The sequence below is a fragment of the Thalia democratica genome, chromosome 7 (genome assembly GCF_965202585.1).
Source record: "Thalia democratica chromosome 7, ktThaDemo2.hap1.1, whole genome shotgun sequence".
NCBI lineage: Eukaryota > Metazoa > Chordata > Thaliacea > Salpida > Salpidae > Thalia > Thalia democratica.
Window position 1 is genome coordinate 30,082,489 of NC_139171.1, and position 15,562 is coordinate 30,098,050.

General features: G+C 24.9%; 1 protein-coding gene across 1 annotated transcript; it reads right to left on the reverse strand.

Annotated features, from left to right (window-relative positions):
* Nucleotides 1-4,186: 4,186 nt before the first annotated feature.
* On the reverse strand, nt 4,187-15,051 carry LOC145840874 (uncharacterized). Its single transcript, XM_082948212.1, has 11 exons — nt 14,969-15,051; nt 14,080-14,313; nt 13,889-14,017; nt 13,354-13,510; nt 13,128-13,220; nt 12,326-12,402; nt 12,173-12,265; nt 11,980-12,108; nt 11,743-11,853; nt 10,575-10,724; nt 4,187-4,879 (listed from the first exon to the last, which is right to left on the reverse strand). Exons 1-11 carry the CDS (start codon nt 15,003-15,005, stop codon nt 4,362-4,364), a joined length of 1,728 nt encoding a protein of 575 aa, XP_082804338.1. The 5' UTR covers nt 15,006-15,051; the 3' UTR covers nt 4,187-4,361.
* Between the last annotated feature and the right edge of the window lie 511 nt (nt 15,052-15,562).

Sequence of the window (15,562 nt, forward strand, 5' to 3'; positions counted from 1 at the left end):
ATTTTTCTTATATTTATGCCAATTTTATATTAACAGAACTGGTAATTAAAAGCTTTAAAAATTGAAATTTATGTCGTTAAGTCTTATTGGTTTTTTAATGATAAATAAGTTCATATTATTGATGTATTTGTAGAATATAAATTTTTAGTTTAAAATTATGGTTAAGAAACACATCAAATACATTATAACTTCAGCTTGATATTGGTGTGACATCATTCTAGGTAAAAACCAATATTTATTGTACCATGCACCTACACAATTAAAATAAATAATAAATAATTGATTTAATTTTTGTGTTAATTTCTAAGCCATTGGATAAAAATGATGGGGTAGGGGTTCTAATGACCTTTCAAAACTTGCTAAACATTTTTGGATTGAAACCCATGGTCAATACAAACACAAAATAAAGCTTTCAAGTATTCTTTTAACCTATAGTTAGTTAAATGTCTTTATTTAGAATATTCCTTAATTGTTTTCATAACTTCTACTTTTAAAATTTGCAGTAGTTATGTCAACCAGCTTTTAACTGAAATTAAATTAATAAAGAACTTAATGATGTCTAAATTTAAAAAGTGTAATGCTTAAAGAGAAACCTAAAAACTACTTAAAGTATAAAACTATTTTTTGTCAGAACAAAAATTTAAAGTTTAGTTCTTTAAAAATGCCATCACAAGGTTTAATAAAAACTAATAGTTTTTTCCATAGCTTCAAGATTCTTTTGTAATTTTTTATCTCTTAGTCCTTGCTTAAACACAAAAAAAATGAGTAAGTTTATATTAAAATGTGAGAACTATTATAATGTTACATTATGTATATTCAATAATTAAAGTTTTCATTAAAGTTAATCTATAAACATATAAATCTCAATTTTTACTGTATCGCAAACCATGTTCGTACTTATTTAAAATAAACAAAGTAAAAGTTTATATATAAAAAAATTAAGTTTACAAAAGGGTTGTTCAAACTAATTCGATCATCAGATTCAAGTTTCGGTAGACTGATACCGGTTTCGTCCTCATAAGAACTCATAAGTAATTTACGACCAAAAAACTTGCACTTTAAATTTACAAACGGTTTATGTTGCTTTCGCATGAAGCAACCGTCTGCTGGTACAAAAAAGAAAAACGGCAAAAGACAATGCTGACGTCACTGATCATTACCAGCAAAAACAAGGACGAAACTGAAGCTTGTGTTCTGATGGTCGAATTGATATGATCAACCCTTTTGTAAACTTGAGCTTATCTCACGTCACACGAGAGTCCAGGCTTCTGCTTTGCAGACTTTCGCCAATGTTATTGATGATCAGAAAATTTAGGCATTTTGATACTGGTAAGAATGATTTTGTCATTTAGAAACAAAGTAATTAAAGTTTTTGCTACCGCTTACCTTCATAAAAATTTTTATACCTTTATTCAATTTTATACCTTTATATACAGTTTTTTTCTGCTAGAGTTGGGTTGTAACAAATTTTCCTTTATTATTTTTGATTTCTACTACACTGATTTATAGTTTGGCGCTAAAGAGTACTTATGTTTGATTATTGATTTGTGTTATAAACTATTTTAGTGTATGTGTATATAGCTTTTGTTTAATAAAACACTTGATCACAGTTATTGTTAGAATTAGATATATATTTTTGGCAGTAAATAGTTATTAATAATTTGTGACAAAATTTGTGATTTAGATAGTTTTAGAGTTTAACGCTGTGGCTAAGAAAAGAAGCAAAGCTATTACCCCTAAAGGTAACGACACTAACCAGACTGGGTTTGTTACAGGGTTTCTCAAAAATTTTTTTCAAAACGCCCCTTTAAAGATAATAAAGAAGTTATGGCCCCTCTCACAAGATTTCTCAAAAAACTTCCATTACAAACTCCTAAAACTTTTTTCTGTTGCTCTCCATCATCAAGTCAATTTTCATAATTTTTTAGCCGAATATCAAGTTTCAAAACTACCATTAAAAACGCCTAAAATCTTTTTTCGCTCTTTATTTGTCCCTAAACCTATTTCATGGCCACCAAAGGGTACACTTGGCCCACTTTGTGAAACTCTGTGCTAGAGCAACCAATTAAAACAACATATGGCTTGCTTACTCAAAATTTCTTCTTCACCAAGGATAATCTAAGTTTAAGAATATTTAAATTAAAGTAAAAATAGTTAATATTTCAACATTTGTATTATTGAAAATTAGTCAAGATTACATTATAAAATGTTTTTTTATAACATACCAGTGATCGTACTTTAAATTTTTTATAGTGCTTTTTAAGTTAATAAATAATGCCCTTAAAAAAGTATTTGAGAAACCTAAAGCCTCCCTAGCCCCCGGGTATAGTTAATTGTTTTATTAAATGATTGGTTGTTATTAAAAATTTATTTTTTTTAAGAAAACCATGTTAAATTATTTTTTTCCTATCTATTTTAGATATAATTTAGCGTAAAGTTCATATTCTTGACATAAAAAATTATCATGTGTGCCGTTTTTTTTTTTGTACCAGGGGTCACTTTGGCACGAAAACACTTTTGCACGGATTGAAACTTTTTTAGTTTGTTTTTATTAATTTTATCTTTTATTTTACCGTTTCTTTACTACCCTTAAACTCAAAAACCTTCGTCGGTATTTTTTTCTTAACTATTATTTTATTGTTACCATTATTTTTCAATTTCGTGAAAAGCTGTCACTCATGAAAAATTGACTCTTCGTGAAAAAAGTTCTACGTGCAAAAGTGTCGCTGTGCAAAAGTGACCCTTAGTGCAAAAGTGTCGTTGTGCGTATTTGATCTGTCCCCCGAAGACAAAAACGCACGAAGACACTTTTGCACATGTTGAATTGTTTTTATTCTAATCGCTTATTAATTAGAAAGATTATAATATAGTTTTCAAAAATTTCAAATTTATTGCACACTATATAAGTTCAAAACGTTTACTGAAGACGGGTTTTTATCTGAAAACTTTTTGAACTTATGTAATATGCAGTGAATTTGTATGTTTTTCAAAGGTATCTTTTGATTTTTTACAATTATTGAGACAGAAGAAAAAAGACAATTAAAAAATTGACTGTGTCCTGGACTGATTTAAGAATTTTAATATATATCTTGAACTACTTATTAAGTATTGCCTAAGTAATGTCTATAATCTTTTAATGTTGACATAATGAAGTACAAATTGAACTATAAGAATAAGAGCTGGGATGAAAAACAGTTTTATATAAAACATCTTAAATATATTTTATAAATTACATTTTATAAGGTTAAAGCTAAAATAAATATAATTAATAGTTTTAAAGAACTTCTATATTAAAAATTTTAAAAATTTGAGTATTTTATATTTAATTTGGTTGAAAGTGTAGAGAAACACTACTAATCCCAGTAGTACTTAAAATTTTGTGAAATTGTTTATCAAAAATAAATGTGCTAAACAAAATTTCTAAATGTTTTTCTGGCGCTATATCACGTTTTCTAGAAGAAATTTTGAGAGTAATTTTATTTTCATAAAAATAACTACTAATTTGAAAATAAAAAAACAAACTAATATAACAACAATATTTATCAAAGTAATGTTAAAAATAAATGAATGGAAAACTAAAACAAGTAAAAATAACATTAACAATTATAATTGTCTAAAATAATATTTTATACTTTTCAATAAAATGTATTTGGTTTATTCATTAAAAACAAACGATTATTTAAAAGCAATAGTAAAACAAATATAAATCTATTTTGGAAGGAATTAAATGGAACTAATGTATAATTTTACGAATCAAAGTGTATTTATTATAAACAAAGAATTATGTAACCAGGTTAAGTTATAGAATATTTGTTTAGTAAGCATTTTATTTCAATATACTCAAGCTTATGTAAAAAACGTTATGTAATAAAAGTAAAGTCAATTTAAATATAGTTTCAAGACAAATAGAAAGAAAAACATTTAAATTTTTTTTTTTATTTGAAATTACAATAAAACATTTCTTAAAACAGCCTATTAAATTAGGTTAATAATTTAATCTTAAACAACACTACATAAAGTATAGGTATTTAGTAGTAGAACAACTAAATGATAATATACTTTGCTTTTATTGTTAAAACCAAATTTTGAACAACATTATGTAAAGATTTTTAGTTATCATTAACAAAAAAACGTTAAAAACATTTTAAAGTTTAAGACATTTTTGAAAGAAGTTGCATTATTAAAAACTAGATGGGTGAAAGTCACAATCATGCCTAAGTAAAAAAAAAAAGCATAATTCTGAAACTTAATTGATTTAGCTATTATAAGTTTTTAAAACGACCATAAAATATACTAAAACTGGTGCAAAATTTAATTGATGTACTTTAAGTTGTTAAAAAAATAGATTAAAAAAATTATAATCAACACGCGTTGCTTTCTTCGTGCCTAACCAAATTTGGCAACAAATTAAACTTCTTACCGCATTTTCTACAAGCAAAAACGGGTCTGAAATGAGTTTTAATGTGCGTGTTTAAAGATGACGAAGTATGAAACTTCTTGTTACAATGGGGGCAAGGGTATTTCGGTTCTGAATGATACTGCATGTGGATTTTCAGCTCACGTTTGCTTTTAAAACACCTTCCATCCGGGCAAATCTCGCACTTGAAATTTCTCTCCTTACTGTGAGTAACTTCATGGTCTTTCAAGTTGGATTTCGTGATGAATCTTTTGCCGCAAGTGAGACACGCGTAAGGCTTTTCTCCCGTGTGCGTCCTCTGGTGAACTTTGAGGTTAAATTTGGTTCGATAAGACTTGAGGCAAATTTCGCACTGATGAAACATTTTGCGCGCGTTTTTGCGAAGGCGTATAGGTTCTTCCGTGGCAATCGTCTCCTTTGATTTTGATAAATTTTCTTGGAGGTTCTGCACAGCACTGCTGACTGAAAATTTAAACATATATTAGGTGCCTTAAGTATTACTTAACTCGTGAGTTTGAATAGTATCTGTACTGTCGCCGCTACCCAAGGATTTATTGTGAATTTCTTCCAGATTTAAAAAACATGCTTTTTGTTTAACTTTCAATAAAAAAATTATTTAAGCTAAAAAGCTGTCTTTATTGGTATAACAATGTCAAAAAGACATTGTAAATCTACTTGCAATGTGTTTTTAATGAAAAATAAATTAAACAAAACGTTCTATTCTTATAATAATTTTTTCGTATTTAATACAAACTTCTGTACTTATAATGTAAAAACAGTATCAAGTTCCAGGTCTTTCCAATTTTTATTTTTAAAATACAGATTTTTCTTTTACTTAGATTGTGAAGTTCCATGTTTTTAAAGGATTCGATGTTTTTTGGCAACTCTGGTACTGTGTAAAAGTAGTTCAAAAATCATTAAATTATTTCAAAACTCAATAATTGAATGAAAGCTATCATAATTCATTTATTTTTAATTTAATATCAAACGAATCAAAATACATAAATAATTCAGAATTTTATCATTTTAGTAAAATAAATCAATTTACTATCTGTAGTTTATATATAACGAATTTAATCTCATAAATAGACATAAATAATTAAAGGAAACAGATAGTGGCATAAGTTTAAATTAAAGTATAAGGCATTGTTCATAATAATATAACAAAATATATAATTCTAAAAGTTTGTTTTAAAAGGTTAAAACTTAGTTATAAATAAATATTAAACCAAAATAAAATATACATTTTTAACTTTTAAATAAAATTTTAATTTGAACAATTTAAAGTATTTTTTTAGAAATAAGTCAATATTTAAACAACTATGAAAAATCTAACTTTCTAACATGAAATAAATGGTATAAAGTGACAGAAAAATATTTCTTTTAAAATCTATAATTAATAAGCATTAAACAAAAAGAATAATCAGGTCATATACTTAACTTTTTTAATGATAGGTCTTGAAACATGGTTGCCACTCGTTTTTTTTAATTTCCAGGTTTCAAAGTTTCCTTTAGGTTTTTAAAATTACACATTTTGGGTCTATTTTTAGTTTGAAGTAAAGGCTATAAACTGTTTTAAATAGAATAAAAACATTGAAAAGAAACTGTTAAACTTCTTTAAATGTGATTTTGAATATAATAATTTTTGATGATGAACAAAAAACATTATCTATATTTTTGTGTCACATCGAAAATTTTATACTTAATATGTAAAAATTATTTAAAATTCCGGGTCCTTTTTGCCTAAATTGTCAAGTTCCAGGATTTTCAAGGTTTCCAGGTAAAGTGGCAACCCTGTCAAAACCCATACTAACTTTAATTTGAAATAAAGCTAATACAATGTAAAGTATTTATCATTTTTCATTAATACCGCTCGTTAATTAAGCTTCATTATAATAACAGTAAAATGAATAAAGTTTTAATAAAAATTATAATAATTTATATTACACAAAAAATTGTAGATAAATATGATTTTTTTTAAATAAAGTAAATAACTATCAGTTTTTTAGTTTGCTAGCTTCCAAACTTATGCTAAAAACGTTATTATTGTCAAGACAGAGAAAAACATTATTGTAAAAACATAAACAAATTTAAACAAGAAAATGTATTACTCAATTATAATCAAGATACAACTTGAGGAATAAAATTACATTTTGTATTAAAAATATTTTAACTAATTTTTTTACTGGAAAGGCTAGATAAACTGTACGTTTTTCTAGAAGTTATATATCAGTAAGAACAAAATTTATATATTATTAATTGTTTTTAAGTTCAGTAGTTAAAAATACCTGAAGAAAAACCATAACTATTTTAGGAACTTATTTTTTATTTAGTTGCTAAATTATTTCAATTTATTTATATAGATTGCAAACTTTAATGAAATATATTTTAAACTTAAAACAAAAGGTTTGGTTTATTTGTGGTAAAAAAGAGAGATAAGTATAGAAACATCAGTACTTAAAAGATACTTTTATTGTATTTAATGATCATAACTATTCAATAAAGTTATTTTACTCAGTAAACCAATGCATCAAAAACTTGAAACGTAATCAGAATAAAAACGTAAGTATAAAATGTATCAATTGTTTGATAATAAAAACAACAATATCCTGAAAAACAGCATTTTAAGTGGAAGAAATAAATGGTAGGCAAAACACACAGTTTTGTAAAACAATTAAGGACATAGGGGGTCCACCTTTATTTTTACAAGTCAATCTTATTCTGTAGAGTTAAATATTAGCTATTTTACCCCTTAAAAAACCCAAAGAAGAATTTGAGATAAAAGTTGGTGAGCTCAATAGGTTCCTAACCAGGGGCGTCGCGTGGGGTGTTGCACTGCCGCAACTGCACCACCTTGAAATTTTGTAAGAAAAAAAAAAGTATCTATAACGTTTTCGTTATTTTTTAAACGAAATCTCTTTTAAAACTCCAATTTTGAAAACGACCATTTTGCCCACTTCACTGCCGCAAACTCTTAGCTGACTGCCGCAAATGAACTCAAAAAAGCAAAATTTCTTCAAGAATTACCGCAAAATCAATATCTTGCGGTAAGTAAGTTAAGTTGAAAATTCCCTAAAACAGGACTTGCTTAAGTATCATCTACAAGCTATTGTAAACATAAAGTAAAAACAAAGCTAAGCTACTGCAAAGTGCAAAGGATTAAGCTTAAGTTTATGTACCCCCATGATTTTTTAAATTTAAGAGATCACTTCTATTAAAAAGAAACAATAAAAGAACAAAACTTGTCATAAATTACATATTTTGAAAAAAATAGACAAAAAACCTAAATCACCAAAGTCTTTAAAATTTGTTTTTTTATTTAAATCTGCATACATAAACTTAACTATAACTGATTATTGTTATTATAAAGTTAATAAAATATTTAATTAAATTTTATTTAAATATTAAATTTGAGTGCTGAAAATAAATGTTAAGAAGTTTATTATAAACTTCTAGTTTACTCTTACAGAAAAATAATTTAGATTTATATTAAATAAAAATTAGTATTTTTGATACAGTCACATATTTAAATAAAGTAAATAGCTTTAACTTAGAAATTTTGATTACTTAGAGTAGTTTAACATTTTAGGAGAATTTAGTCTACTTTATATGACTTTTGGTTTAATATTTTTATTAACAAAGAAAAAATTTTAGATAAAATTGCTGAAACATGGTTGCCTTGCCTCATAATCTGGATAACTTAGAAATATAAAAAAACTAAAGATGACCCAAGATAAATTAAAACAGACCAAATTAGAAAAATATTCAGGCTGACTAAAGCAGTTTTAGTATTTTACTCTGAAAATAACAAGCTTATTTATAATTAAAAAATAAGTGTTTTACCCCTATGGCCACATGAAAACTAACTAACCAATTTTTTTAATGCTTTAATGGTTACATATTTATAATTTATCTTTAAATTTCTTGAAAAGTCAACAGCCTCACCAACTAAACTTAAAAAAGTTGAGCTCCTGAGAAAAATACTGTCATCAAAATGAAAAACAAATTTAGCTTAAATAAAGAAAAGATACCCTTAAAGAACTATTGAATTTTAAACCTCCAACAAAAAAACATTAAATTTGGAAAAAAGTTAACAAAAATCTAAATGTTTGTAAAACAAATTGTGCAAAATTTTGAGGGGTAAGGGGGGGGGAAGGGGTGTATAGGCTCTTTTTTCATGTTGTTCTTATTTTAACGTTTTCAGAAAACTAATAGTTACTTTAAATAAACTTGAAATTTCCAATTAAACTTTTAGATACAACTAGTCAAAGCCAGAGAGTACAATGATTTATTATACAAGGAGCAAACCAAAACACCAAAAAAATACAATTTTACTGAAAACCTATATTCTCCATAATTCCTAAAGCAATTTTTATCAAACTTTTTATCCTACTTTTTAGAAAATTTTATCTTTTTGTTGAAGAGAAGTTTTAAATTTTTAAGTATCAATATATATTTTTATATATACAAAAAAATAATTACTTTTGTTATAACTTTTTTTTCTTAGTGTTTTAAATATCTATTTTAGCAAATTGTTTTGTTTTATAAAAGAAACATCGAAAGATTTTAAGGCCAACTTATAAAAAAAAGATATTATTATAGTGATTTGATTTATTTGTTGTTCGAGTTTATATTATATTAATAAGGATTCTTTTGTACCACTGACTGTGAATTACCATATCTCAAAAATTAATATGAATTTTTTATATTGATAAAATATGACTTTTAGTTAAATTAAAACTGTATAAAATAACTTCAGTAAAATAATTCTAAAGTAGATGATAAAATTGTTATAGAAAAAAGTCTTTATTTAAGATAAAAAAGAGTTTTAAAGTAGGGGATTTTTTAAAAATTCTGCACCACCTAATAAAAATACCACGCGACGCCACTGTTCCTAACAGAAGACTTAAACCAAAACACAATAAAAAAAAAGAGAATTTCACTACAAAAATATGTTCTCTTTTATTTTTAATCCAATATTCTTCAAACTTTCACAGTAAATTTATTTCTAATAAATCAGATCTTTTAAACGCAAAACAAAAAATCTGATTAATGAAACCTTAATTACAAATATTTTTATTTTTTTATCTAAAATTTCAAATTTATATATTTTTTTTAAATTCAACATTAAAAGTAAAAAATGTTTTCAGTGAATTAAAAGGTCTCTAGCTCAAAAATAAAGGAAATATATTTTTAGTGAAATATAAAATATTTATGAAAACTGGCAAAAACATATTGGGTCTATAGGTTTATACTGTAATTTTTTCACAAATTTTTTTTTATCTCTAAACTTAACTGAAATTTTTATACTGTATAAACACTTATTTAGAGTTTATACTTTGAGTTTTCGTATAAGAACCAATGTTAAGGGCATAGGGGAGTTAAAAACACTTTTTTCACAATTTGATCTTATTTTATATAGTTTTTACTAAGCTACAAGAGGCTTTTCACGGATTTTAAAAATCAAAAATAACTTTTGAGATAGAGCCGGTCAAAGTTGGGGGCAACATTAGGTTTCTTATAGGAGGGGCAAACTAAAACAGCAAAAATAGACTATTTCACTAAAAATCTATATTCTTTTTTGTTTTTTATGATAACTACTTCAAATGTTCAGGAAGTGTTTCTTAGTATATTTAGAAAATTCTGTCAGAAAGAATTTTGAAAACTGAAAAATAATTTTTTTATTAAAATATAAACAAAATAAAACAGTTTTGTTTTTTTATTATAAAACTGCTAATTTAAATTTTACTTAACCTTGTTTCTGACAGAATTTTTTAAATATTGCAAGAAAAACTTGAGGTAGTTATCCTAAAAAACAAGGAGATAGATTTTTAGTGATATCTAGTTATTTGCCGTTTTAGTTTGTACCTCCCATAAGCAACCTATTGTTGGCTCCGACTTTGACCGGCTTTATATCAAAAACTATTTTGAACTTTTTTAATCTGTAGAAAGCACCTTGTAGCTTAGTAAAAAGTATATAAAACAAGATTAAATTGTGAAAAAAGTGTTTTAAACTCCCTATGCCCTAAATTTTTTTAATCTAAAAATATGCATTATACATCTAAAGCAGAATTTTAATTGACGAACCAAATTGTTCTTTTTGAATTGAATGTACATCACTGAACAACTAAATAAGAGTTCATCAAAATTAGTTTACCTTTTGACGTAGCTTTTATTGTTCTGTTGATAGGTGAAATTACACCATTTGAATACAATACGAACTGGGGAACAATATTTTGTTTATTCATTACAAACTTATCACCATTTGAGTTCAAATTAAAGTTTATTGAGTGGACGCCTGCTACTTCTGCAAAAATCATATAAAGCATTCAGAGAAACAAAACAACTGATTTAGCTTTTAGTTATATAAATGTTTGCATGTTTAAATAATTGGTAAGTAATGATCAGGTCTTCCATGACTTACTCAAATTTATACAAAACATAAATTTTGTAAAATAAACAGATCTTGTTTTATTTTAGACTTAAGTAAAAGAAAAAGAATCTTTGATTACTAATTAAGACTTGTATGAAATTAAAAATAAATTTAAGTTTTTCTATGTCAATAAAAAAACCCATTAAGAACACAGAAAAATAGCTAAAATTTTTGAGTACACTGTACACTAGGGTGCTTATAAATACGGCGAACGTTGAGTTTTCAGCTGGACTTTTTACACTTGGCAAGTATCACAAAAACACCCTGTGAAATTTTTAAGACGATTTGAAAAAACTTTAACGTTAATGGAATTCAATTTTCGAAAAACCACCCCAATGGAAACTGTATTGGACCAAAAAAACAATCTTAAAGTTTTTAGCTGATTTTTTTTCACATGTGGCCAATTATTACATAAACACATTGTGCACAATTTAAGATGATTAAAAGAAAGCTTTATGGAGACAACTCTTAATTTTAAGTTATTTTTATCAATTTTTTTAAGTTTTATTTATTTATTTTCTTTTTTTCAAATATTTGAGAAACTCCTTCATAATATTTTTTGTTATTCATTTTAAATTGTGCACAATGAGCTTTTGTGATAATTGCCACTAGAAAAATGATTCAAGCTAAAAATTGTAATGTTGATTTTTTTTGGTCTTATACAGTTTGAATTGTGGTGGTTTTCAAAAAAAATAGAATGCTTCCACCGTGAAGGTTTCTTCAAACAATATAAAACTTTGCACAGGGTGTTTTTGTGATATGTATAAGTATTGTTAACATATTTAGCATAAAAATTAAAAATAAAGTTAGTCAAGTTTTAATTTCCACAAACAAGTTAAAAATTGGTAAAGAACTACATAAACAGAACTTTAAGCTACTTAAGAAAACTTACCTTTAATATTTGATTCAATTTCATTATTTTGAAGAGTTACTTCAGAGTTTTGAAAATAGACTTTACCATTAGTGTGAATACTAGCTTTACTTTTTTCATCAACATTATCATCTAAACGGTAAAAAAATATTCAAATAAAGAAGAAAAAACAAGATCAAACATGAAATACTTATTTTTTATAAGGTATTTGTTTGAGAAAACTAACAGAAATACTTTATTTCTTACATTTACTTATACCTTGTCTTGAAGTGTTATCAATCATATTTAAATTATCATCATTAGTACACAACTCAACTGGTTTGATTTTTATTGATTCAACATTTATTGTGTTCCAAGTTTGGTTGTTAAAACTTGAGTTCCCACCTTCTGTTCAAGTAAATGTGTAAAAAGTTTCAAACAAATTAAAATTAAGTTAAATTTTCAAATTTACCAGTCCTGTTCTCAGGAGATTTATCAAAATATTGCAGCAACTTGTTATTTTTGGATGTAACTTCATTTACTTTTAGTGGCTGTATTGTGGTATCTACAAAAATATATAGTTTTATAAGTAAATTATTTTCTTTATCAATATAATTTACTTTACCATTCTCAGTTTTGTTTGATGTTTCATCTTTTTCTTTTATATGATCAACAAATGTATTTCTGTTAATGTTTTTCAATCTGAAATATCTATTGTTTAAATATGAAAGGATAATTCTGTTTTGTAACAAACTTAATTAAAAGTGCACACTCTTTATATCACGTAAATTTTTAAGTTTATAAATAAAAAATTTTAATATGTCATTTACATAAAATATAGTGCAGTAATACAAAAGTATAGAGCCAAAAACTGTTTCATAATGACAGCAAAATTTTTATTAGATCTTAATTATTATTATTATATTGTTTATTGTGCAATGTTGGACTCGGGCATCAAAACCTGATTCACTAAAACAGGACACACATTGAGAAAAATAAAAATAAAATAAACTACATTTATATTCAACAAAAAAAAGTTATAAATAAAACATTAAACAAATTTAAAACTATAAAAAAATCTCATTAAACAGTTTTAACTTATTTGCTTGACATAAAAGGCGATAACTTAGTACATCATACAAACAAATTTGTAGAAATTAACAAAATTAAGTTAATAGTCTGTTAGGGGGAGGCTTAGGGATATAAAACTAATTAATATCACAAGTAAAAAAAACGAAGAAATCACTAGTTAATTTAGTTGGGACAAATACTATAAAAAAAATTTAATTATTTTTCTGTATTGTTTTTAAGAAAAGTTACTGAATTATACTGATATTTACACTATTTATATTAAATCTTTTTAGTTCTAAGCCATAACACATTCTTTGTAATCAAGTATAAAAAACTGTAGAAGTAAAAAATCTTACTGTGTATTTTTCAACATGATTTTTTCTAATGCATAAATTTTGTCTGATAGTTTAACATTTGCTTCAGCCATCATTCTTTTTTCAATTTCCAAACTGTGATAACTTTAAAATTTTAAACTTTTTTTAATACTAAGGCAGATGAAACTTTGTCATTGTTAAACTATTTTAGCATTTAAGTTTACTATTGCTAAAAAACTGTATTTGTTGTTTAAATTTTTTTTCTTACTTTTTAACTTGTTGCAGCAATTCAATGTTTTTATCAAACAGGTTTTTATTTTCCTTTTCCAAAGTGCAATTCTTGTTTTGTAAATTTTTGTTCTCTGAGCTTTGCTTTTCAATAAGCTGAATCAAGCAAGACATCAGAAACTCAGCTTGGTTTAAATCTTAAAAAAATAAATTTAGTTACTATACAGTCACTTGGAGTATGGTTAAAAACGTATTACAAAGTAAACTGAAAGTCCATGTTTTTAATTAAAATTTAACTTAAGGTTATAATTCAAAATCCAACAAAAATTATAACATCATCATTATGATTTGGAAAAAATCTATATTATTTGTATAAATACTAGCTCTAGTTTTTTCAATACCTGGAGAGTTTGTTTTATATTTAATGTTTTATGATTTTAGAACATAACATATATATACAACATGTTTCATTTTTACTTATATTGTAAATATTATCATTTAAAAGTTAAACAAACAAAATAAAATTTAGTAACATGCTTTTCTACGAAAAAAAATTATAAAGATTTTATTATAACCTTTTCTAGAACTGGTGTAACTCATAATTGAGTTTTCATCATTAATACAAAACTCATCTGGTTCGATTTTGATTGGATCAACATTTATTGTGTCTGAAGTTTGGTTGTTAAAAATTGAGTTCCCAACTTCTGTTCAAGTAATAAATATGTAAAAAAATTCCAAACAAATTAAGTTAAACTTTATAACTTACCAGTCCTGCTCTCAGACGACTTATCAAAATACTGCAGCAACTTGTTTGCATTAGGTGTAACTTCATTTACTTTTAGTGGATTGTTATTAGAACAATGAAAACTTTCTGCTTCAGCCAGATTTTTATTTTCCCTTTCCAAACTGTAGTTCTTGACTCGTAAAATTTTGTTTTCTGAGCTTTGCTTTTCAATAAGCTGTTTCAAGCGAGTCATCAGAAACTCAGCTTGGTTGATATCTTAAATAAAAAATTATTACCATCAATCACTTTAAATTCGGTGTTAAATACAAAGTAAACATAAAATTCATTGTTTTTTACTAAAATTAAATGTAGTAGGTCATAATTTATGAACTTTTTACTAATCCACCACAAGCTTTTTACTGATTTTAAAAACTCTAAATATTTTTTAAAACCAAAGTAAGGTAGACCAATTGAAACATTTTATGAAAAATACAATTCAAATGAACAAAAAACTATTCAATTTGTAGTCTATCTTCTTGCCTAACTTTAGAGTATAATTTTTAAACTAATTTAGTCTAGATTTTACTAAAAGAAAGTATTAATTTATTAATTTTTATGTTTGTTAGATTAATTTTTTTCTTGCAAAAGTATTATATTTTTTTTTTACTAACTAAGATTTTTTGTTTATATTTACACTAAGAATCGTTTTGTATGATTAAATAAAATATACAAAATAATTTTCCTGAAAACTTCAACATATTTAGCTCCAAACAAATAAGAAATATATGTTTGTTTTTAAAAATTTACTGTTAGTAAAAATTATATAGCTACTTACAAGTTCTAACAATAAAAACCAAGATAAAACTTACTATAAAAGATACATTTCAATTGTATTTACAGTTATTCGTATATATGTATAAATAAAACTAACTTTCATTTAATACCTTGCTATTTCCAATTTGATCCATTTTAAAACTAAAATTTGGTTAAATATTATTTAATAGTTCATTTTCTGTAAAAGTATCATTTAAGTACATCACTGAATAGTATATTTTGTGATTATATCCAAAGTTCTCATAAGGAGAGTAAGCACAAAATAAAAAAGGTGTTTTTAGTAAAATTTGTATGCAATTAATATAAAATACAAACTTTAAATCATAACTAAAAATTTTTCATAAATAATTTATTTAGTTTTGTTAAAAAAGTTATATATAATATAAAGTAAATTTGCTTAATTTACAACTACATTTTGTCTTAAAAGTATACAGAATTTAAGAAAATGAGAAAATATAGTGTTACCATTACAAACTTAAATTTTTTCAAATAAAAATACAGTAAAATGTTTAAATAAATTTCAAAATTAAGGTCATAGGTGAAGGGGTAATAATAAAATTTTATAAAATTTAATATTTTCTTTTACTATTTTTTTCTAAAAGCTATAACTATAAACTACAAGTGAGTTTTTATAGAATATAAAATTTTCAATGAATTTCAAGATGCAGATATTTTTACAAAAAGCCCCAAT